The sequence below is a fragment of the Oreochromis niloticus genome, linkage group LG10, assembly GCF_001858045.2.
Source record: "Oreochromis niloticus isolate F11D_XX linkage group LG10, O_niloticus_UMD_NMBU, whole genome shotgun sequence".
NCBI classification, from domain to species: domain Eukaryota; kingdom Metazoa; phylum Chordata; class Actinopteri; order Cichliformes; family Cichlidae; genus Oreochromis; species Oreochromis niloticus.
In genome coordinates, this window is record NC_031975.2 from 19,379,500 (window position 1) to 19,403,934 (window position 24,435).

At 38.6% G+C, this 24,435-nt stretch overlaps 1 protein-coding gene across 3 annotated transcripts in view; it reads left to right on the forward strand.

The window, feature by feature from the left end:
- Positions 1 to 17,002, forward strand: part of cpeb4b (cytoplasmic polyadenylation element binding protein 4b) — a 32,357-nt gene extending 15,355 nt beyond the window's left edge. The window contains exons 3-11 of one of the 3 annotated variants that reach the window (XM_013272437.3): positions 39 to 129; positions 6,203 to 6,253; positions 9,779 to 9,802; positions 10,895 to 11,065; positions 11,354 to 11,443; positions 11,801 to 11,919; positions 12,043 to 12,157; positions 13,200 to 13,381; positions 16,365 to 17,002. In XM_013272437.3, coding sequence (XP_013127891.1) covers positions 39 to 129; positions 6,203 to 6,253; positions 9,779 to 9,802; positions 10,895 to 11,065; positions 11,354 to 11,443; positions 11,801 to 11,919; positions 12,043 to 12,157; positions 13,200 to 13,381; positions 16,365 to 16,592 — 1,071 coding nt within the window. In that variant the 3' untranslated portion in view covers positions 16,593 to 17,002. The remainder of the gene's footprint in view (positions 1 to 38; positions 130 to 6,202; positions 6,254 to 9,778; positions 9,803 to 10,894; positions 11,066 to 11,353; positions 11,444 to 11,800; positions 11,920 to 12,042; positions 12,158 to 13,199; positions 13,382 to 16,364) is intronic. The other 2 variants (XM_013272438.3, XM_013272439.3) reach the window with 2 other exon arrangements.
- Positions 17,003 to 24,435: the final 7,433 nt, after the last annotated feature.

A 24,435-nucleotide genomic window follows, 5' to 3' on the forward strand; every position in this document is an offset into this window, starting at 1 on the left:
AAGTGACACAGTGTTTCTTTTTTCTCTCCTCTGTTTAGGAGCGCACCAGGTCATTTGACAGCTTCAACATGAACACTCTGGAGAGCTCCCTGATTGACATCATGAGAGCTGAGCAGGACAGCCTGAAAGGTAAAGATGCCAGTTGTCAATCAAGATCATGAAACACTAAGCAGACCAGCAGCATTTTTTTTTCTTCTGTTTTTAATTTGACATTGCGTTAACTGCAGAGGTGTTTTTTCATAGAAGGCTGTAGTCACACAGGCTTAGACACTGGTTGGTGAATGTCTGACAACCACCAGTCGCTAGCAAAAAGTGAGTCTCCAGCATAAAAGTTTCGCCTTTTGAAATGTGTTGGTTTTTGGTGCGACAGATTTCTCCCAGCATCAGCCTGCAACTGATCAATTTCCAACAGATCAGGAAATATACATTTTTCCCTGTTCTATAGGCAGGGAATTTTTTTTTACTATGGATTCAGTACAGGAAATGAGTGTATATGCTGAAAATGTATGCTTCCCATTTAGCACGTCTATATTTTTAGAAAACCTGTGATGCGCTGGAGGTAGTTGTATGGACCTTTATCGTTATAGATGCATCATATTTTCCCACAGATGGCACACATAATATGATACTGATCTTGTTATTATTTGTCCAGTAAATGGCTGGTGTGCAATAGTTATTAAGTGCATGTCAACTGACCTCGCTGAAAATGAGTTTCATAATATAACATACAAACACTTTAAATAGACTTGTTGGAAATGTGCTACAGAGAGCCTGCTTACAAAACTACAGATGTATATAGTTTGCATGTTTCCCTCATATAAGGTGTGCAATACAAGAGAAGAAAAAGAAAAAAATGTTAATGTGCAAGCAGGCTTTACCTTTAAACACTTGTCTTTGTTATGGATTGTAGCTTATTTGGCCGCACAAAGGAACAACAGCTCACACACAGTAATTTATCAGTTAACGCCTCAGTTTTTAGCAGAGAGGTTTCACCTCCTCCACAGGTCAGCCATGTAGAGGCTTTGTCTTCTTTTTGTGCTATCATCGGCAATATTATGAAAGGCCACAGTGTGTAGCAGTCAGCTCACACCTCTGTCTTCCTTTTCCTTTCTTCTTCCCACTCATCATAAAAAACACAAACCAAGACAAACAAACAACAAAATTCTCCTTGTGGCTTCTATTCTTCTTCTTCTTTACATTTTCTGTCATATCCATATATGCGATTATTCTGGGTGCAACAAATGCAGCTGGGTGAGACTATGTTGCATTCTGGCTTATGCCAGAGCTGATGGCAGTGCATTTCACAAGCAGCTCTACACACCACATTGTTTGTGTCTAATAGTCTGTTTTTGCTTGGAAGCCATATCAGGCTGCACAGAGCAGGTCAGGAGGGGACGAAATCATACATGTAAATGACATAGAGAATCTGGTCATTTATCAAAATAAAAGACTAAACCTTTTGAAATGCTCTGTGTGATTCGAAGCATGCATAAAACTGCATCAGAGAGGCGTCTTTCCTGTGCAGCTGTTTATATTCTACTTGCTGTGTTATATATGGTATTCCCTGATGGCAGATGTTTTCCACGTCAGTTAGCGTTTTCATATGCGAGTTGATTGCCATGGACCTGTATAGCAATAGTTGACTGACCTACTTTTCCACTGTTATATAACACAATAAGGAGTTGATGAATTTAATATTTACAAAACACAGACGCCCTGCCGTAGCCATCATTGCTGCACATGTTTGTGGTGTCCACAAGTTGCAGTTTTCAAAGGCACTTTTACCCACTATTGTTTTGGATCTGATGGTTTTTATATTGACAGATGACCATCTACTTTTTCCACAAAGACTGCCGATCAGCATAAAGTGAGGCTTTAGGAAGAGGGGTCCATTTAAGTGAGCTTGTGTCATAGAAACGGTGATGAACTGAGGGGCAATGCAAAAAGAACCATAAGAACCATAAGATAAATAGTGTCAATCAAAGCTAAGGATAGCTGAGCATGGTGCAATAGGTATAACCTCGTTCTCATGAATTTTAAGAAGTAGATGCAGAGAGATTGATGAGGGCTTAGGCTTTATTTAAATGGGAATTATGAGAGATGGGAGAGCCCTCGCTGAACTGAACTGACATTGTCGTTGCTTTCTAAAGATCGGTGCTGCAAAGCTTTTCACACGAAATAGTGTTGTGAAATAATTTTGGTCCAAAAAGTTTGAAGAAGTTGCATGCTAATTTTTAACATGTTGGTGTAGACGTTGCCAAGAACAATGATACTTTTTAACATACAGTATTGGTCTTGCAGCATTAAAGGAAACATGTATTTGATAGCAAACAGTGCTGCTGACCTGTTATCATAACCCAGAAATTGGATATTAAATTAATTCTACAGGAGTCCAAGGATCATTGTTGTAAAGGGTGACGCTCACAGACATAATCTGACTATAGAAAAGTTAGTCAGTGGCCAATAGTGAGTGTTGGCTAAGAGGATAGAGCTGAAGTTCTTAGTAATGATCATTGTTTGAAAGGAAGCACATTTGATTTCTCAAGGCGTAGGCTGAGTGTAAAAGCTAACTAACTATATAGTTAAAGTTGTCTGTTATATTTGATAGTAGTTTAATAGGACAGAGGGCTTAGATAATGATTACGTAGTTTTTGTTAGGTTGTACAAGTTTTAAGTCAAGGACCAGAAATTGATAGGAGTCTTTTTATGAGATGAAAATGTGGTATAAAAAAATCTCTAAATGGAAGCGATGTCATGCGTAATATATGCATAGCTTTATGTTCCATAAAAACACTCACTATACACATCAGTTTATTAGCAGAATAAATACAAAAGCAAAGTTTTAAAAAATCTTTACGTATGGGACACTACAGTAAGATCACTTGTTTAAACCTTGGACCTATCAGGCTCAGTGGCAGTTAGAGCTGGGCGATATAAGATTATTTCATATCACGATATGTTTTTTTCATTTCAGGCGATAACGATATATATCACGATATAAGCCAAATAACTACATTTGTAAGATTTAAATGTGCCGTTGCTCACAAGTAAAATGTGAAATAATTAGCAGGTTGTTTTAATTTAAATATTTATTTCCCATAATAAGTTCAACAGGGTAGATGTACTTAAGGAACATGAGACTTCAGTTTCAGATAAATAAAGGCAAATATTGCAAACTACACAAAACGCAGCCGCTAAAGTGTTTAAGTTTCAAAATAAAACAAACAAAACAGACCACTAAATTGTCAATTCCACTTAGAAACAAAATTTTAATTCTAAAAATAAATCTTAGTTTGTTTTACAGAAGAACAGACAAAATTGACTAACTTCTGTCAATATCAAATAAACTGAGAACTAAAAGGAAATTCTCAATCTCTCCTTGTTGTAAAGCTTAGCTTTTCAAACAGTTTTAACAGTTACTTTAGTCTGACAAAAGCCGAGTGACGAATTAGCGCTTTCAGTCAGAGATTGAGCATGCACCGCTTTATTGTATTTCCAGACTTGCTTTCGGCACATTTTACAGTGCGCACTACTCTGTTTTTTGTCAGACTTGAAATAGCCGAAATACCTTCACACTACGGAACTTCTGTGGCCCTTCCGTTTGACAATCTCTCCGGCATTGGAACCATCATCGTTTTTTTCTTCGGTAACCTTCGCTCACGCTCTCGGTTGATTTTTCTCTAGTCGGCACACTCATTTCCTCCATTACCTGGGCAGCCCGGCTAGCTGCTTCCCAAACAAATACACATGTGCGCCTTGACACTTGTGCTGCACGTAACAAGTCATGTGACGTGACGCTGTGGCTGTGATTGGTTGATTGGTGCGCTACTTAATTTGGATTGGCTGTTCTTTTTTTCTTTTTTTTTAAGAGGACAAGAGAGATGAGGTCTATCGCAATAGTTTAATTTTTCTATCGAGAAAAAGTTATTTCGCAATACATATCGTTATCGTTCTATCGCCCAGCTCTAGTGGCAGTATAATGTTGTGCTGTCAGATCTTAGTAAATGTTTCTTCAGTAGAAAACTAGAATTCTGCCTCATTGAACATGTTTTGGTGCTTTAGCTCCACTGATGGATCCAAGAAAACATCCAAGAAAACATAGAAAGAGAAGTCAAAATTCTCTTCTAAAAACCACAAAGCTTCTGCTTTACATAATTTCATCACAATTTCAAAATACTGCATAGTCTGGTTTGCAGAAGTGATTTTTAAGCCCAACTTCCTATAAATATGATAGAATATGATATGTGTGCATCCTATAATACATGTAAAGTAGATGTTCTCTGCTTCTTTGCCGCTAAGATTAGCTCAATAGCATTCTCAGAACCTTTTTCTGTGTGGTCAGGTATGTTTACATTTTTCTGTCTCTACCCTTTAATTTCGAAAAACAAAACTGCAAAGCTTGTCTGAAGAAAGACGACAAAAATAAATAAATTTAGACAATAATTTACTGCTTTAATTTGATGCATAACAAAATATCCCATCCTGTTTTTTGGTGTTTTTTTGGTGTGTTTTTTTTTTTTTTTTGCCTTCTAGCCCGTGGCCTGCTATAAATAATGCTCAATTTATTTTCTGAATTCACAGACATATTCATAATTATAGTCAATGTTTATACTATGCTGTGCCAAGTGTAGCAGTGACTTAAGTGGGTGCTTACCTTTTCCCCCTCACAGCAAAATAAAAATGTTATAATTACAGCGACTCTTCTCCGGGCCAGTTTTTGCTCTCTTTCTCTCCATCACATGCATACATGCATCTACGTAACAAACTGTGGCAGAATTCATACACAAGCACATTTAGATGCACATAAGCAGGGCAGCAATTTCTCATCCCGGCTTAACATATTGAACAAAGTGAGAGCAATGAAGCAAGGGAGCGGGCGAGACAAAATGTCTACAGTACAACTGGCTTTGAATCCCTTCCAGCATTGTCCTGACTGACAGAAAGGATCCCTCTGTTCACCCACCCCATGCACGCACACACACACGCCCCGCCGTCTTTTGTGTGCTTGTGCATGCATGTGCTTTAACTGTTACAGTAGTGTACGCACATGTAGCCAGCAGGATGCAAATAAGGTTCACAGAGCGGGCACACACAGTCCTGCAGACACACAGGGATATGGTGTGTACTCGTGTGATCCTCGGAGACCATTATAGCCCTTTAAAATTCAGAATAACAGGTGGTGCTCAGATGGACTTTCACCTTAGTGTCATCATGTCACTAAGGTCTGAATTGTAGTCCAGAGGACTTTAGTTTGGTTTGGTTGCCACCTTTGAGCTTATTTTGATTAAACTGAACACATTTTATTGCATTTTTATTCAGATAATGATGATGCATGCGCTACACAGTCGAATATTATCATTGAGTGGCGTGTTTCGAAGCTGCAGGTGGTCTGTCCTGGTTTCTGTGCTCTGTGAGTCAGGGTTCTGTTTTTTTTTCTGTTCTATGGGGCTCAACAGGCAAACTATGGGGGGAGGAGCCAACAGATTTCCATGTGACCAAGGCGTTGGAATGCACCAATCACAGGGCACTCGTTACCCACTCAACAATGGTCGTACTATTTGAGCTCTTTCATGTCATTATCCCTCTGCAGCAAGTGGGCCTTGCATAACTTCGAAGCTTGTTTGGAATCATAACATGTTTGTGTGGGCGCGGGTGTGTGCATATGCAAGATGATCTTGGCAAATGGCTAAAATCTATAGCATGAGGCTCGGAGAATAACGAGGTGATAAGAGGGAAAGAGATAGTTGATGTCCCACAGATGTAGGAGAAAGATGCAGCGGTAATAAAGGTTGTGATCATAGCTGTCCCAGCTAAAGCCTGCTCTGGATTAACACTTTAGAAGAACTTATAACAAAGTCACCAAGTGTCCCTATATTATGTGCAGAATAGATCAAATAGTGCCCTTCAGCAATTTAGTCAGTGCACTGCTGTAATTGTCAAGAGGATTATTATGGCAACAGCCCTTTTCCAAATACAAAGTACTGATTGATAGTGTTAGTGGTGCTGTCTTGCCTCACATTGTTTGTAGTTGGTGTGGAGAGTAGATATCACATTAGTGACAGCCATTTTATTACTATATCTTTTATATTCTTACTAAAATACAGATTTTTCTTTCAAATGGTCAGTGAAAATATAATAATAGCTTTATAGGAAGGTTTATATGAGAATAACATCATTTTTTTGTTGTTGCTTCCCTATGTAGGTCGTCTTGGTTTCCCCCACCCAGGAGGGGACAACCCTCTTCCCCTCAATGGTACGTATGGTAACCTAAACACTCAAGAGTCTGCTAAAATGACAAACTGGGCAATAACAAACTAATTAAAAAAATTAAATCATAAAATGCTGATATCTCTGATAAATTTATTTATTGCAAGCTGACATTCATTTTATTTAAAAAAAAAAGTGTCTTTATCGCTTAAAAACGCCCAATAAGTTAAAATGGACAAGTGGACAGTAGATCGACATGAAGAAGAGTTCAGATGTTTCAGATGGTTTTTGGAGACGTAACAAGGCTGGCTTCGTCAGCCTGAGGAAATGGCAGTAATCTCTCATTCAGACATGGGATGCTTTTCCATTAACGTCCCTCATAGCTTCCCAGCCAGTGCCACGATGGAGGGAGAGAGTGATGGCATGTCTGTATTGTATCGACTCCAGCGAAGCGTAACCGCACTTGAAGGTTTAGTTGTTTGCCGCTGTTGTTGCTAAGAGCGGTGTACTGTTCACTGCAGCAGCTGCTCCTGCCCCTTGCATGCAGGATCAGAAAGTAGGTGATCTCACTGATAGACTGAGAGAAGCAGGAATACATATTTTATGATTAGAAACTGAGTTAGTTAGACACAAGACACTTGTGCAGTTGTAATCTTGAGTGTGTGACTGGTTTCAGTTAAAAACTTGATGGTAAGAGTGCCATTGTGACTCTTAGAGAAAAGTAGCCACGATACTTATGCAGACACGAAGCTAGGGTGTTCAGATGCCATCAGATTCTTGGAGAAGAGTGCACATCTTAAAGGAGGGAGGTAGGCTAAATATAGCAGGTGGAGATGCAGATCTTTCTGTTCGTCTTACCTGAAGTTAAATACAAGCACATCCCCACATGCCTGCTTGAAACTAAACTAACAAGCATATATCTTTGTGCCCTTTCTCCTAGCTTGAAACTAATGTGGGGCCCTCCCCTTTCTACCTGTTAGTGTTGATACTGCTTAGTCCCCAAAGCCAAGAGGTAAAGAATGGATTGAAAAATGTGGACAAGTGGAGGGAGCGAAATGGTGTTTTTTCACCACTCTTTAATAAGTGGATAGAAAGAAGGAATGAAAGGGAAACTGCCTTTGGTTTGAGTAATTTGCTAAATACCAGAAATAGTTTGATAGGTAGTTACACTAAAGATGAACCTCTTTGCTGTTCTCATGCTTCTTAAGGAGGCTCTTTTAAATACATTCCTTAATCCTGGTGCTTCTCAAAAATAAGATATGGAGCTTGAAATTAGAATTGGCTTTATACTTTATTTCTTTCCTCAGCGGGTAGGGAAAAAACCAAACCATTCATGTCCACATGATATGTGGAATTTAGTGGCTTCTACTTTGCCCTTGCACGCTACAGTTTCCTTTATTATCCTTCTAGCTTTTTGCTTCTGGTCTTGGGGCTAGGATGGAAAACATGAAAGGCCAGCAGTTTCTTCAAAAGATTGCCGAGTCACATGGCAAGATCACATGATCAGGAGCTGTCATCAAGCCCCGAGACAGATGGTGCCAGCGGATAGGCAACAGATAGAGGTTGCACACCAGCCAAACCCTCCCTTCCATCCCCCTACCCCCGCCTCATAAGAATACACAGATTGCATTCCTCTTTCTCCTGTTCTTTCTCACTCTTTCATTTTCTTTGACCATTTTTCCTTTTTCTCTTGTTCACGCATTTCTTATAGCTCTGTCTTTCTCGACTCTCTTGGGCTCTATTGCTAGCCTGTGTAGCCTACATTGCCCCCCACCCCAACCCCCCGAGTTGATGTCCATCTGGGTTGGAAGGTCCACTGAGGGAGGCAAGGATTATTGCTCATGCGCTCTGGCCACTTTTTCATCTTCTCCATGTTCTTGCTCTTTTACATGGGTTGAGGCCTGGTTCTCTCCAGTGTGCACATTTTAACATTTGTCACTTTAGCTCAAGGTCAGTATAGTTCCCCTCCCCCTGCAATGATGTCAGCATCAGAGAAACCACTGCCCTGGGAAAAGTTTGGATAATGACACACTGGATACATTTTCTTTCTGTTAACGAGGGTAGATTGAAACTGCTGTTGTCAGGGGTAGTGCTGCTTGACCTTCAGTGATGCATTTGATGTCTTGGAGAGTTCAGATTTAGTCACTAAACCACTGAGGTCATGCTTATAGTAGAGGTCTCAATTTTATTTATTTTTTTTAATAAATAAATGTCTTTTACACTGATAAACTGATTGAGCCTAAGGCAATATTTATCTATTTGCAGCATTACATTCCTGGAAAAAATGCTAGTGCAAACTAACATTTCCTTCAGCTCAATAAAGAAAAAAAGTTTGTATATGGACTTTTATTATGAAAGAGTCACGCAGGAAGTGTAGTGCATTTATCAGTGAACTTGTAGCTTAATGCCATTATTCATTGTGATGTTTTTTTAAAATTTATTTTGGATAACAGTTGGGTTTGAAATATTGCAGGGAGTAATGAAACAAGCAGGAGCAGCCACTGTGAACCATTAGACAAAGAGCTGCAGGCAAAAGGCTGTAACTTCCCAGCAAAGTAACCAACTCACTCTGCCATGCTGTTTGCAGGTTCATGCTGTGTGGAGCACACATGCAGGTCAAATATGATCTATAGTTTTAAAGCACATTTGCTGTTAGCTGTAGGTCTTGCTAAATTAGACCTGAAATCCAGTTTAAGGTTCAGCCCTGGGATCAAGTCTTCGTCATCGTCTTTCCGTTTGCATAATTATGCAGACTTGCTTAATTTTAGTACTTTGCAGTTAAGCTGGGTGAACTGGATAATTCACACTGCTGTTTGGCTGGCATTGAACAAATAATTATATCTGGCACTTAACTTCAAACAAAGTTGCAGTTGTTCCGAAACTGGTTTCTCTTCATGCTTTTATTATTTTCTTTTTCCTCCTTCCTCCTTTTTCATTTTCTTCCCCTCTTTTAATTGAAGGCTTCATTTGATTTTTGATAGATGTTCCAGATGTGCTTCACTTTCAAGTTTTGATTTTTCTGCCATTTCTGTCAATATTCCTATTCAGAGCATCCATACATGTAGTGTAACACTTCATGTTATCCTTCAGTTTCTTTGTTAAAGGTTATCCCAGGGCTTGTATTAAATTACAGAAATGTTTTGCTGTTGAACTGATGTCCTTTTTTTAGCTGTGCGCCTTTAGATTGTCTCCTTTATCCCTTTCCTAATGAATCAGCATTTTTATTTTGAAAGTGCTATATTGATAGCGAGGTGACCTTTACAGCGTGTCTATATAAAGTGTCCTTTATAAAAAATACAGCAAGTTTAAAATAATAGTCTGCAACCTTTCAAAATGCACAGTTCCACAATTAAAAAAACAACAAAACAAAAACCTGCTTGATAGTTGGTGTGCTGACAAAACCACAGGCTGTTTATGATTCATTGGTGATTAATAAAATCAAGGGCCTGCAGGCTGAAAGTGGACTGTCTCTCCATTGTCGTGCACCACCTGGCACTTTTATTGGTATTATGTGTATTATGGGACTTTTATGAACATCCTCTTCTTTGATTTGTCCTTATTCCACATGCAGCCAGGAATTATAGCAGGAGACGAGGTAAAATACAATCACAAATACATCATGTCTCGTTTTCAGCATATTTTCCTGCCCTATGAGCCTCAGTGTTTTAACTAATCTTGTAATGTTAAGCAGTGTTATGATTTTATTGACTGTGGTCTGCTTGTTTGTTCTTACATTAACGGGCACGTGCATTTAATTTTGGAATGGGCCTGTGCTTTTTTTAAACTTGTTTTTTCTGTTTTGTATACGTGCAGCGATGTGACAAGTTTGTCTGCATGATTGTCTTTAGTGTCGAGCCTTGTTACTCGTCATCAGCGATCTTGTGCATCTTTCATCCTCAAGTTTTTGTTTCTCTCATTATGCTTCACTCTGCTCGCTTTTCTCCATCTTCGCTTGCATATTGCAAGATTAACTCAGACAATACAAGACGGTGTCACACTTAGCTACAAGTTAATGAGGCAGGGAGACGCGCAAAGTGTAATTCCTGATTTACACTCATTGCAAGAGGAGCCCGACACATGGCGAGGCACACACACTGTCAGTTAAGGCTAACGCCCTTGCATAAATCTTCATAAAGCAGCTCAGGGCAGGTTGTATAGGAGCAGGGATAGAGCAGGGAGAGCTTAACCTTTACCACACACAGTGCACTCTGAAAGTGTTTATACTTTCTCACTGATGGGACTAATGTGTGCGCGATAACCTTTATGTTCACAGGCAGCACAGTTCCATGTGTGATTCATGGAAGCTAATTAGGAATAAAGAACAACACATCAAGGACATTTAATTCGGTCGGACTGTGACGTGGTCCTTTCAGGCTCTAATCTCTCCATTCTGCGTGCACATGTTTAACTGATTCTCTCCCAATTTGAATCAAACAGATTGTTTTTAAAGTAAGATATAAAGGTTAATGGGATTCTCTTGTTTAGTGTTGTTAGATCAAGAAAATTAAAGTAGTAGGGATTGAGGTCAGATAGACAAAGTGATGAAATCAAAGTGCTCATTTACGGTCATCTTTATTGTAGTGCCATTACCATGATTTACTGTTTTCTTTAAAAACAAACAAACCCAAATGTCTAGTTTTCTCTTCAAAAGATAAATCTTTTTCACCTTCTTCTTCTTCTTTCTCAGGTCACTCTTCTCTCTTCCCCATAGAGGATGGTTTCCCTGATGATGAACGTGGAGACCAGGGTCTCGCAGGCCTAGGTTCCCCACACTGCTTTCCGCACCAGAACGGAGAGCGTGTGGAACGCTACTCCCGCAAGGTCTTTGTTGGAGGACTGCCCCCAGATATAGATGAAGGTACAGTAGTAACATAATTAATATCAAGAGGATTTAATTCTTGGATTACTTTTAGCCTTTTATGTAATTAAACTTAGAACATGGGAACTTGAGGGGAAATGTAAAAGGTTAAAAATAACTAAATAAAGCAATCATGCCTGAACCACACAGGGCTTCTTACAGTACACCCCCCCTGTAATTTACTGTGAAATCTGAGCAGGACTTCTGCTCTAAATCTCCCCTGGTGTTTTCTTTGAAAAAGCTATGGCCTGACGATGAGGGTGCATTATTATTATTTTTTCATTTCAGATGAGATAACAGCCAGTTTCAGACGCTTTGGACACCTGTTTGTGGACTGGCCTCACAAAGCTGAGAGCAAATCCTATTTTCCTCCCAAAGGTATCTTAAATTCCTTAAATTCACAGCTTGTTCACACTATGCTGCTTTTTTTGTTTGTTTGTTTTTTTGGCAACTGACTTCAGTATTCCTGGGTAAAGCAGTGTGTGATAATCTGCTACAATCGATATCTATACATCTGAGCAATCTGGTTTTGTCTTCAGGCTGTTATCTGAAGAATTTGTCAACTCTGCTCAGATTGTTTGTATGTTTGTAAAAGCTTATGCCTTCCTGCTGTGAAAGCAGAGTGTCGTGATCAGACATGCTTTCACAGTAATCAGCAAACTAAATTCCAGCACGATCCTCTGTCAGTACTCTGTGGCCCCAGCAGCGAGAATAACCCTCTTGTGTTCTGTGTAGGCTATGCCTTCCTGCTGTTCCAGGACGAGAGCTCAGTGCAGGCTTTGATCGATGCCTGCATCGAGGAGGATGGCAAGCTGTACCTCTGCGTGTCCAGCCCCACCATCAAAGACAAGCCGGTCAGTGGGAACACACACACACCAATTTTCTTAAATCTATTGGTGTTTCTACTGAGCTCAGTAAAACTTAGTACACTAGAGCTAAAAAACAAACAAACCACTTGTTGGTTTTGTGTGTGACAGGTCCAGATCCGCCCGTGGAACCTGAATGACAGCGACTTTGTGATGGATGGATCTCAACCTCTTGACCCAAGGAAAACCATCTTTGTGGGAGGAGTTCCTCGCCCGCTCCGTGCAGGTATCCTTCAAATTTATGCTGGTATTTTTCCGCCAGCTGAATTGACAACAAATGAGTGTTTATAATAGAAACATCTGAGGAATATTCTGTGCATATGCTTTGTATCTCAAGTGTTTTTTGTCAAAAGCCTTTTAAAAGTTCTCTCTTTCCCCTCCCTTTGATTCAGTAGTCTAAATATTTTTGTAGCATAAACGATCAAATGAGAACAATAAGTAGTAGTCTTCTCTTACTTCCTATTCTTTCCCAACTGTTGAAATATCAGCCGTAAGCAAAATGCTTCCTTCTGTGAGACACAATGTGATCAGCTTGTGCTTATAAAATTAGACCCGCTACAGGGTGAAGCTAAAGAGACACCGACCAACACTGGTTATTTCAGGAAGTAGTCTCTATGGCACACTGTGCAGTGTTAAAAAATAAATAAATAATTTTTTTCCCCTTGATAACAATGTCACATGTACTGTGTGTTCAAGTTTATGCCACCTTTGTGTAACTGTGTCTTAAACCTCTGTGCTGCCGTTTTAGAAAGGAACAAGGACATTAGGCCCAGCAGTGCATTAAATATTTTATGACCGTGTGTAATAACTGGGTTTAGATTTGCATTTTAAGAAAATCCACATATTAAAAAGGACTGTTCAGACTTTTTAATGTTGTAATAAGTAAAGCTGAAATGTACACTTGCAGGGATTTTGTTTCCACAAACAGCATGCTTGTTAAAAAAACAGAAAAACAGTCATAAGGACGGTCAGTAAATTCAGGGCACTGCTTTCATATTTACCCCGTGAAACTCTGCAGGACTTTAATCCGTCCACGTTAATGGTTTAAACTCTCAGATGAACAGTTCTCATCAGCTTATGTGTTTGTGTTTTCTGGTTACACTGGCATGAGTTTATGTAAACCTCTGTGTCCACACAGGTAATTGCTGGATTTCTGTGTCCTGCAATCTTTGTGTCGGTGTGCCGTCTCCATCTGTGCATCAAACTTGTTTTTGTGAATGTTTTGTTGATCTAATTGTGTGCGTCTTCCTCACCCTCCCTCTTTGCAGTGGAGTTGGCCATGATAATGGACCGCCTGTACGGTGGAGTTTGCTACGCTGGCATCGACACAGACCCCGAGCTGAAGTACCCCAAGGGAGCGGGGCGGGTCGCCTTCTCTAATCAGCAGAGCTACATTGCTGCTATCAGTGCTCGCTTTGTACAGCTGCAGCATGGAGAAATCGATAAACGGGTGAGTGGAAAGAGGAAAAAAAAAAAGCTCAGTGTTTTTCTGTCTTCCCTCTCAGCCCCCTCCTTTCTTCAGCTTGCTTCCTGCTCTTACTCGGGGTGTTTCTTTCAGTTGCGTAAAGGTGATGCAAAGTTTTAACAGTTTTTCCTGGAGTAATATAGTCATAATATACTCCATTTTATACTGAAATGATCTAGTGTATGAACAGAAGAGTATAAATGACTGCTGTTAAATTTAACTTCAGATTTTACATCCATTTTAACCTTTATCCAGGCAGAGTAGTTATAATAGGCGTGCTGTGTTTGTGATGTAACTGGAGCAGAGAGTGATTTGTGTAACAGAGTAATGTAGGTTCACCAGAAATGATTGGATGTTTTTAGCTGAAATATATGTTGGTGTGGTTGAACTGGGCTCTTTGCAAGCTGTAAAACTGCTCTAATGACGACTTTTCTGTTGAAGCAATAATTGAGATTTTTACTTCTGGAACTGCCTGAAATTCAAACTGTGTAACTGAGTTGACTGTTGTTTTGGTCAGGAGTTAAGGGCTATTTTGACCAGTTTCAGTAGTAAGAGTACAAATTTGTTAACAACTGCTTTTTTTTTTACATTCATATGTGTTAGTGAGCCAGCATGCATAATACCAAAAACCCTGAAAGTGAAGCATCTAAGTGGAATTTGGCCTTCATTGAGTTCATTTATCAGTGCCATTCCTACTGTGACCTGAAAAATATTCTCTACAAAAAGGCTATGAACTCCAGAGCCTCACTCTTTCAGTATCAGGAACCCTACAGATGGTGCACAGTCTATTATTTATTAAAATTTCTTATTAGCCTTAACTCATAAGAATACTGTCAGTAACTTAGCCAGTGCTGTCAGCAGCAGAAGAATTACAGTAATCTCTACAGGCATGCTAATGGACTGTATATGACACAAATTCTACAGACAATAGGTGAGTTAAGATAACTTGAGACTCAGCAGATGTATGTACAGTAGAGGTAACATGGTAAGATAAGATACTGGTGTAATAGTATGGTCTTTTAAGATTTGCATAATTGTGGTGTTGTGCACATTTTGTGTAATGACTGCCTTGGTAACATTCACCTCCCAATACTACAGTCATTCATCACTGAGCACGAAAGATAAGGAGGTAAGAGGTGTTCCAAAAGGTCCTAAACAGGAAGTTTAAAATGCAGAACATTTTTAGTATTTTAATAACGGTGAAGTCGGCAGTGCGATATTAACAGCTTTAAACAGTCTTTTAAATACTGATCAGGAATAAGATATTATTATTATTATTATTGTTATTATTATTATTATTATTATTATTATATGAGTTCTCTATTTTCTTGGCCACATTATTTTCTGTGTGACCTGCAAATGCAGATTTTTTGATAATTCCGATTTTACTTCTAAGAGCTGTAACTGACAGCATGCACAGAAGAATTTCAGCTTTTTATTCACTATGCTTTTTATAAACAAAAACAAGTGCAACACATTTATGCAACAAAACAAATGTCAAGTGCTCAAGTGCTTTCATCTGACTTCATAATTTTCCTCATAACTGCTTACATCCTTTGCTCATACTGAGGCTGCTAGCTTGGATAGCTTTAGCATTTACCACTTTGGCTTTCTTAGCTTCTTTCAGCTCGGTGAGGATGATTTATGCCTCTCATTAATTTTGTTGTTAGAAATGTTTGTGTGTTGGTTCCTGTTCTCATGGCTTACTTTGGCTAAATTTGTGTATTTACTCACAGTGAAGAGCTTTCATGCTAACGACATGTTTGCATGTGACACTGAGTAAACCTGCAACTATTTGCATGTGCCACTGTGTGCATGTTGCACATGCATGGACTGGGCCTGCTCGTTACCAGTCAGGGCCACAAACAGTAAAAATGGTCCAGTTCTTGTCACTAGATGGTCAATCAGGGCATCTTTAATTTAATTTGTGTATGTTGAAGCATAGACTGAATAAAGAATGCACACTGTGTGGGGTGCTAGGTTAACAGCAAATCCTGACTAGCTTGGTTAGGAGGAGGAAAGCTCATACAAACACCTGCCTAAAAACACTACTTTCAGCTGCTCCCTTATTCACAAGGGATCGTGATGCCCTTCCTGAGACAAGCCCACAGGGATTCGTGTCTCCTCCCAGTCTCGAACTCTAGATTTCTTTTTTTTGTCTGTCAGGCAAACGTGTAAACCACCACAGTATGGAGCCACTCACACACACAGATCTGTTAATCACTGGTAAATAACGGATTGAGAAGATACTACAGTCTTCCTCACCAAAACTGAAGCTTAGGCTATTCCACTCAGCAAGTCGTATTATTTGTCAGATAAATCCAATAAAAATGGTAGAAAAGGCAAACAGCCCAATCGTAGCAGATTGTTAATCAGCTGTGATGAAATTAAACTGTCCATTGAGGACAAAATTGAGGTCTGTGGCATCTGCAGTGAATGAAAGTTCAATTTTGAGCCCAGGCTGATTCTGTGTCACTTGATATTGCTCATCATAAAAACAAATGTGGTTCAGAAATGCTCAAAAAGTGCAAAAAAAGAGACCTTTTTTTCCATTGTGGAAATATTTTTAATGACCAATTGCTGAAAAAAATTACAGCAGTAGGGCACCTGTGATTTTTATTAACATTAACTTAAAACAACCTGATGCAGTAGTAGGAAAGGGAAAAGTAAACGGTGAGACTCGTATCAGAAAGATGGAATTACAAAGTAACAGTAAGCTGGATTATGGACATACACTCTCCCCTGTGCATCACTCATGTGTGTGGAATAACAATGAAGGCTGTTACAAAGAGGTGTAAATGCAGTGAATTATTGATTGGATTAATTCACAGTATTAAAAACAATATTTTCTTTCCTGCTTACTGTAATGATTCCAACTCTAAATAAAAAAGCAGCACCTGTTGTGGCTCACGTTGCACCCTGCTCGTAGTATGTATGGATTTATTTATTTATGTCTACCTCTTTGCAGGTGGAAGTGAAGCCATATGTGCTGGATGACCAGCTGTGCGATGAGTGCCAGGGAACTCGCTGCGGTGGGAAGTTTGCGCCGTTCTTCTGCGCCAACGTCACCTGCCTACAATACTACTGCGAGTACTGCTGGGCGGCCATCCATTCGCGCGCCGGCCGCGAGTTTCACAAACCCCTGGTGAAAGAGGGAGGCGACCGACCCCGTCACATCTCCTTCCGCTGGAACTGAGCGGAAATTAGAGAGGGAGAGGCAACAGAGGAGCAGGAGGGCAGGTAGTGCAGGAGTCGCAAAATCATTGTACAAATAAATGCACTTTTCTGTTGCTGGTTCCTTTTTGCTCCACTTTCACCCGACATTTTTTGCAATTTTTTGTTAAATTAATATTTAAAGACGGAAAAGAAAGATTGGATTTATATCCAGATATGTCGAGGAAGCAAAAAAAAGATGTGTAATATGATTTTATTTATATGTTTGATTTTTAAAATATTTTTATTAGTTCTAAAAAAAAAAACATATATAGAAAAGTTTGAGGTGTGATATGGTACTCTGCTATTTTAATTGGGATATTTTTCTAAACAGTGTATTTAATTTTAATTTTGATACAAGAGGCCCCGAAACAAATTGTCATTTGACATTCAGCTGACTTGTTTTGTAGCAGAGCTCTTACATTTGATTTTGTATTGAGTCTCCAGAGCAAATGCTGTTTGAACAGAATATGATTGGCTATTTATTTCTGAGAGGTAGGATTAAAGTGCCCCTATTTTGCATATTTGCATATATTTAAAGTCTCACTGTTTCATGTGAGGGAGGCGGGTGTTCACTCAAATTGATTTTGTGAAGTCCAAAAACAAGATTTGGGTCATACTGTTCACTGCTGCAGTGCCTGTCTTTAACCCTCTGTGTGAAACCCTCCGTTTTGCCTCCTGTCTCTTTAAGGGCCCCCCCTAGTGACATAGATAAGTCACAAAAGAAAAGCCTTTGACAGTTTGAAACAGTACAGCAGTATTTTCTTTGGGAGAGAATAGCAACATTTAGCATGGCCTTTGTCACTTTGACATACATACACATATATATATATATATATATATATATATATATATATATATATATATATATATATATATATATATATATATCTATATCTATATCTATATATATATATCTATATCTATATCTATATATATATATATCTATATATATATCTATATATATATATCTATATATATATATATATATATATATATATCTCTATATCTACCAGACTAAAGGATATGGAAGAACCCAAAAGGCATAATAGGGGCACTTTAAGTTTGCTATTGATAGCTGAGGCTCCAGAGCAAATGTGAATTAAAAAGGGTGTTGCTAAAGAAGAGTGCACTTATTTCCAGTTTAAGTACTGAAGATACACAGTATGTAAGACCCTTAGTAGTTACCAAAGCTGAATCTTAATTAACTCTGACGAGCAGAAAGAGCCCACTGCAGAACGAAATGGATTCGTTTTCCCCTCCCAGATCAAAAACGTTCGAACCTCTCGTTATGATTTCCTGGACCATACAAACATTTTGATGTTACTTGAAAATCTAAACAAAATTTTAGCAACACCGATTTGGGTTTCGATCTCCATTTTGACATGCAAAAACTAATACCTCAAACTCCGCTGCTAATGTGCCGAATACAGAGACAGAGAGAGAGAGAGAAAAAAGAAACCAAGAAAGAAAACATCGTCGCTCTCTGGTGTTCTCCTTTCCTCAGAACTATAATCAGAGGGAAGTGATACAACAGGCAGAGTGTGATGTAACTGGCACAGTTTTCTACTCAACTTGCTTCATCACCTCCTTATTTTTGTAATCAAACCCAGGGTTGTGCTAGTGACAGAGCATCGTAAAGTATACAGTGTATTATTGGAATGTATGGTAAAGGGAGGCTACAGGAGAGACAGGCTTAGTGGTAAAGAGAGAAATTCAGCCCCAGATCCCCTCCTCGTGTCTGCCTGCGGCCTCTGCTGCTAAGCTTACAGCTAACAAACAGAAGGCCTCATTCGTGGATCAAAACCTGCTCGGGGCTTGAATCCACGTCCTTCAGGACCGAGGTTAAGGCAACGTGTCACTGAAGGACGGTATTGCAGTTTTTAATGGGGCTACCACCAAACAGGAAATACCTGTCTGTGTTAGTTTTGTTTTAATGCATTTGTGCAATTCTCCCAAGTCTTTAATGGAAAAAAAAAAAGTTTTACTTTGCATCCAAGAGTTAGTTACATTTAATGAAAGAAGCAATTAAAAGTTTATCTGACTTTGGAATCGTCATCACATGGAGGGATCTGCCCTTGCAGCCAGGTCCCTCCATCTATCCTTTCTCCTGCCAAGCTAATCCAACTCAGCATCCAGTGTTTTTGAAGCATAAATGAAGATAGTCTCTGCAGTGTGCTCTACTACTGCACACTTGTGACCCACATGCAGTTTGCTCTCCATAACGAGATTGCAGGTCCAGTCGACTGTAGCCAGCGGCTTTTGGGAACCAAAGATGGCTGTGCAGTAGTGGGTCATACTGTAGCTTATTACTTGTGTGGAAGTTTTGGTTTTTCTTTTTCATTTTCTTCAAGGACGTTTTGCATATATATATATATTTTTTTGTTTTCCTAAATCTGTGATTTCTACCCAGTTTTGCTTAACTGTCAAGCCCTGATGGACTCCAGCGAACCAAAGATTGGCCTTGAACATCGTCTTTACAGAATGCGTTATGCATACGAACGATAGTGCCGTGAAAACCATCAGAACATCAGTATGGGGAGGAACAAAACAGGGCTTGCGAGACATATAAACAAGGCCTCACACTCTCTCCATAGCTCAAAATGGAGGTGTGTGCTGTCAGTTAGGCGCTAGTTGTTTTTATCTGAAATGGGTCTGCGCGTTTGGGAAAAGTAACACAAAAAGTATACCTTCCCACGGCGAAAGTAAAACTAATCCTTACCTTTGTTTGAGTCACTCAGTGGTAACCTATTAGCCGAGCATTTAAATGTCAGGGAGTTAGTACAGAAACTTGATTATTACACACACACTAGTGAGAATCCTCATATCGGCGTGGTGTTGTCGGCACCAGTTTTGCACCCTGGACATTAGTTTTGTGGGTGTGGTGGGTGAGCATTTTAGAAGTTAAAACACTTTGTGAAGAATTTGCTGTTAAATGAGATGAAAAAAAGATTATTTTATACATGGCCTGCTGATTTTTGGTACAGTGTTTTCTAGCTAAATTATTTTGTCATGCACATATAAACATTTATTATGCACTACTTTTCTAAATATTTTTTTTTTCTTTTTCCAACAGTCATTTTAGGCACATTTTTCACAAATGGGGAAACTCCTTTTTGCAATACCTCAATTTTTCACATTGTGAAAGGTAGCTTTTGTACTTTTGTTACTGAGAGATCTGCATATATGGAAATGTTCATTTTAGGAAAAACAAAAAAAGTTGAGTGATTTCAATATATATTATTTTCAATTATGCTTTTTATACATTTCAGTGCTGAGGAATCTTTACAACTAAGTGCGCACTTGTGTTGATGCGACTTCAGATGTGCAGAGGAGAGACCAAAGAGTATCGCTCTCTTGGTCTTAGCTTTTCTTACACTAGATGTTTTCCAGTCGATCTGGTCAATAAGAGCATGGCGAGAAAAAAAAGGAAAGAAAGAAATATAATTTGGGATTGATGTTAATGTGTCTAAAAATGGCTATACTAGTTGGAAATGGTAACTTCTGTCTTGGTTTCCTCTCCATAGATGGAGCATAACTTATTATATAAGGAGAATGCAAAATTTGGTTCACGCTTAACGCTGAATCTCGTATCACAAGAATGGATGTTTGGTGTTTAGATATTTTAATATTTGAAAAAAAAGTATATATATATATTCTTGAACTTGCCAACTAGCACCTATTGTAATCCTTAGCATGCATGACGAAAAAAAAAAGAAAAAGAAAATGACAAGTACAATGAATTAGCTATTACAATTAATTGTTGTGGTGTGCACCAAATGTTTCTCAACTATTAAGTTAAGGACACCCCGAACCCGCTCTCACCTCACCCCTCTTCCCCTCTTCCCGTCTTCCCGCCCCACGTGTCGATTTCCTCGCTTCCCCATTCGCAGACCTCTGCAGGATGCACGTGACAGAGAGATAAAAGAAACCTACCTTTGAATTGATTTGGCAGTGCAGGACTTTGAGCATCCTTTATATAGAGAACACTGTTTAAAAAGACTTGAGAACCTATCCCCGCTGTCCGTCGAGGTGATCTTACATAGACCTATCTGGAGGAAAGGGGAGCTTAAAGACTTGAATGTGGTAAATGTTGCAAGTTAACTTCAAGTTGTTATGTGCAATACTTCTTTTGAACCTTTTTCCAGATAAAGACTCTTTGCAATGTAATTCTTTAATGCCATTTTTAATTGCAGACATTTAATTAAAGAAGATGTTAATATGTTTTTCACAGTCATTTTCTACTGTTATTGTAATCCTTTTCATGCTGGTGTTTGTAAAAAAGAAAAGAAATCAAACTATTTGTACTAATATAAATAATTGAAGTTATTTTTAAAACATTAAAGGTTTTGTGCTCATTTGCTTATTTTGTTTATTTTAAGCTACTGTGATTGATTGCATTGTAATTATTAGGTCAACAATGTATTTAGCTGTTTATTGGTATATTTTTAATTGGAATGTATAATTGATTTTTATAATTTTGATCAGATTTTTGTTATATTTTTGAGGTGAAGCTTTTAATATGTTAAAGTGTCTAGTTTTTACTAATTGCTATATTGTGCTCCACAATATATGGTTCACATTTTCTGAAGGAAAATAAATATTTAAATATTTGTCTGTTAATGATGTTACTTAATGGCAAGATTTCAATAGTTTTTAACTGTGTATGGGAAGGTTGTTGTATTTATTAATAGCATTTTTTTACTTAAGATATCACCTTAATTTTTATTGTCATTTCACTTTATAAGTTCCTATTTTTGTATTTTCCTTTCTAATTAAGTTATGTAATACGGATATGTCCATATTTCTAGGAGTTGGTCTGTAGAAGTGCTAGTGAAACGAAAAAGAAAAATCTAATGTTATTTAATTGTTTGCAGCCAACTATTTATAACAGTATGCATAATTTTTAAATATTTGTAATGTGAAATGTTGAATGAAATAAATCTTAACTGTGATGAAAGCCTGTGTGTGATGTGATTATTTATGACTGTTGTGTTGTCACAGCTTTAAACCTTCAGCTCCTTAATCGGTGTTCAAATCTGGCTGAAAGTTGAATAATTAAAGAGTAATGTCGATGCCTTCTCTGGCTGAAGGCATCCGCTGTCCGCCTGATCTTCTACAATTCACAAGAATTCCCACTCCTAGAGAAAACTGCACACGACAGTCATCTGATGGCTCAAGGTCGTATTTGTTGTTTTATGGAATTTTTGAGCTGAATGAGAGAATAGTTTTTTCCTTCTTGATTTTTTTTTTATATTAAACAACGTAACCGGAGAAATTCAACATGCAGGGTTTTATTTGTTAAGGGAACAAAGTTCTGTAAACCTACCTGGCTCTGTGTGATAAAGTAATTGCTCCCTAAACCTAATAGATGGTTGTGCCTTCCTTGGCAACAGGAACTGCAATCATGGCTTTCAGTAACTGGTAATGAGTCTTTCACATCACTGTGGAGGAATTTTGGTCCACTCTTTTTTGCAGTGTTTGTTTGTTTTTTTAATTCAGACACATTGGAGGGTTTTCCAGCATAAATGGTTTTCACACCAGATGTAACTGGTGTGAAAGTTATACTTTTGTCCCATCAGTCCATGGAATATTTTCTCCAGAGTCTTGAGGATCATGAAGATGTTGTTGTTTTTGTTTTTTTGTTTTTTATATATATATTTATTTATACAAGAGGAGCCTTTGTGCTCTTTTTGGTCAGCAGTGATTTATTTCAAACTCTCCCATGGAGGCCATTTTTGCCCAGTCTCTTTCTTATTGTTGAATCATGAACTCTGACCTTAACTGAGGAAAGTGAGGCCTGTAGTGCTTTAGATGTTGTACCGGCTCCTTAGTGATCTCCTGGATGAGCCGATAGTGCTCTCCTGGAGTAATTTTGGTAGGTCGGCCACTCCTGGGAAGGTTCACCAAAGTTCCAGGTTTTGTCCATTTGTGGGTAATGGCTTTTTCACTGTGGACTGCTTGTGATCAAAAGCCTTAGAAATGCCTTTGTAACCCCTTATAGACTTATAGATGTCAATGACTTTGTTCGTCATCTACTCTTATGTTTCTTTAGTTTGAAGGATGATGCAGGAAGGTTTGTATAATTTTGTTCCCTTAATGAATGCAATCATCATTTTTCTTCCATGATCTTTGTCTAATATTAAACATTTGTTTGATTATCTAAAACATATAAGTGTGGAAAATATAAAAAAAGAAATCAGGAATTTTGTTCACACCTCTCTGCGTCTGGTATGACCTGTCAACATTTCTCCACTTTTCAACCTTTTAGTTCATGTTTGAGTATAAAAGGAGCCTGTCTACACTTTTTCTTTGTGAGTTCATTAATACCAATCTAATAACCCAGGCACGACTGGTTCTTTTGTTTTCTGAACATGCGTGACAGCTCGGTAACACCACCAGCTGGCTGCATCTTTGATTTGTAACAGAAGCCCTCTTTCCATGTAAAGTGTGATTTTTGGTCAAAGAAATGTAAATTTTGTAGAGATGTTTGATACAGTTAGGCCATAAATATTTGCACAGAGACAACTTTTTCTACTTTTGGTTCTGTACATTACCACAATTAATTTTAAATGAAATGACTCAGATGCAGTTGAAATGCAGACTTTCAGCTTTAATTCAGGGAGTTGAACAAAAAATGTGAGGAACAAAAGCATTTTTTAACACAATCCCTTCATTTCAGGGGCTCAAAGTAATTGGACAAATTAAATAACTAAAAATAAAATGTTCATCTCTAATACTTTGTTGAAAGCCCTTTGCTGGCAATGACAGCCTGAAGTCTTGAACATGGACATCAGCAGATGCTGGGTTTCCTCCTTTTTAACACTCTGCCAGGCCTTTACTGCAGCGGCTTTCAGTTGCTGTTTGTTTGTGTGCGTTTCTGTCCAAAGTTTAGTCTTCAATAAGTAAAATGCATACCCAACTGGGTTAAGGTCAGATGACTGACTTGGCCAGTCAAGAATATTCCATTTTGCTGCTTTAATAAACTCCTGGGTTGCTTTGCCGTATGTGTTGGGTCATTATACATCTGTATTATGAAACGCCACCCGATCAATTTGACTGCATTAGCTGGATCTGAAAAGAGTGTATGTCTCTGTCTCATTTGGCTTCTGTCCTGTGTCACATCATCAACAAACAGTAGTGTCCCAGTGCCACTGGCAGCCATGCACACCCAAGCCATCACACTGCCTCTGCCGTGCTTCACAGGTGATGTGGTATTATTTGGATCATGAGCTGTTCCACAGCTTCTCTATACTTTTTTCTTGCCATCATTCTGGTAGAGGTTGATTTTGGTTTCATCTGTCAAAATATCTTTTTTTCCAGAACTGTGCTAGGTTTTTTTTTTTTTTTTTTAAGAAGTTTTTATTTATTTATTTATTTATTTTTGAGCAAAGTCCAATCTAGCCTTTTTATTCTTGAGGCTTATGAGTGGCTTGTACGTTGCAGTGAACTCTGTATTTACTTTCATTCAGTCTTCTCTTCATGGTAGACTTGGATATTGATACGCATACCTCCTGGAGAGCATTGTTCACTTGGTTGATGTTGTGAGGTGGTTTCCCTTCACTGTGGAAATGATACTGCAATCATCCACCATTGTTGTCTTCCATGGACGTCCAAGTGTTTTTGCGTTGCTGAGTTCACCAGTGCTTTCTTTCCTTGGATGTACCAAACAGTAGATTTTGCCACTCCTGTTATTGTAGCAGATGGTTTTTTTTTCATAGCTTAAGGATAGCTTTGTTCACCTGCATGGAAAAACCCCTTTGACCACATGTTGTCTTTTCACAACAAAATCTTCTAAATGCAAGCACCACACCTCAAATCAGCCC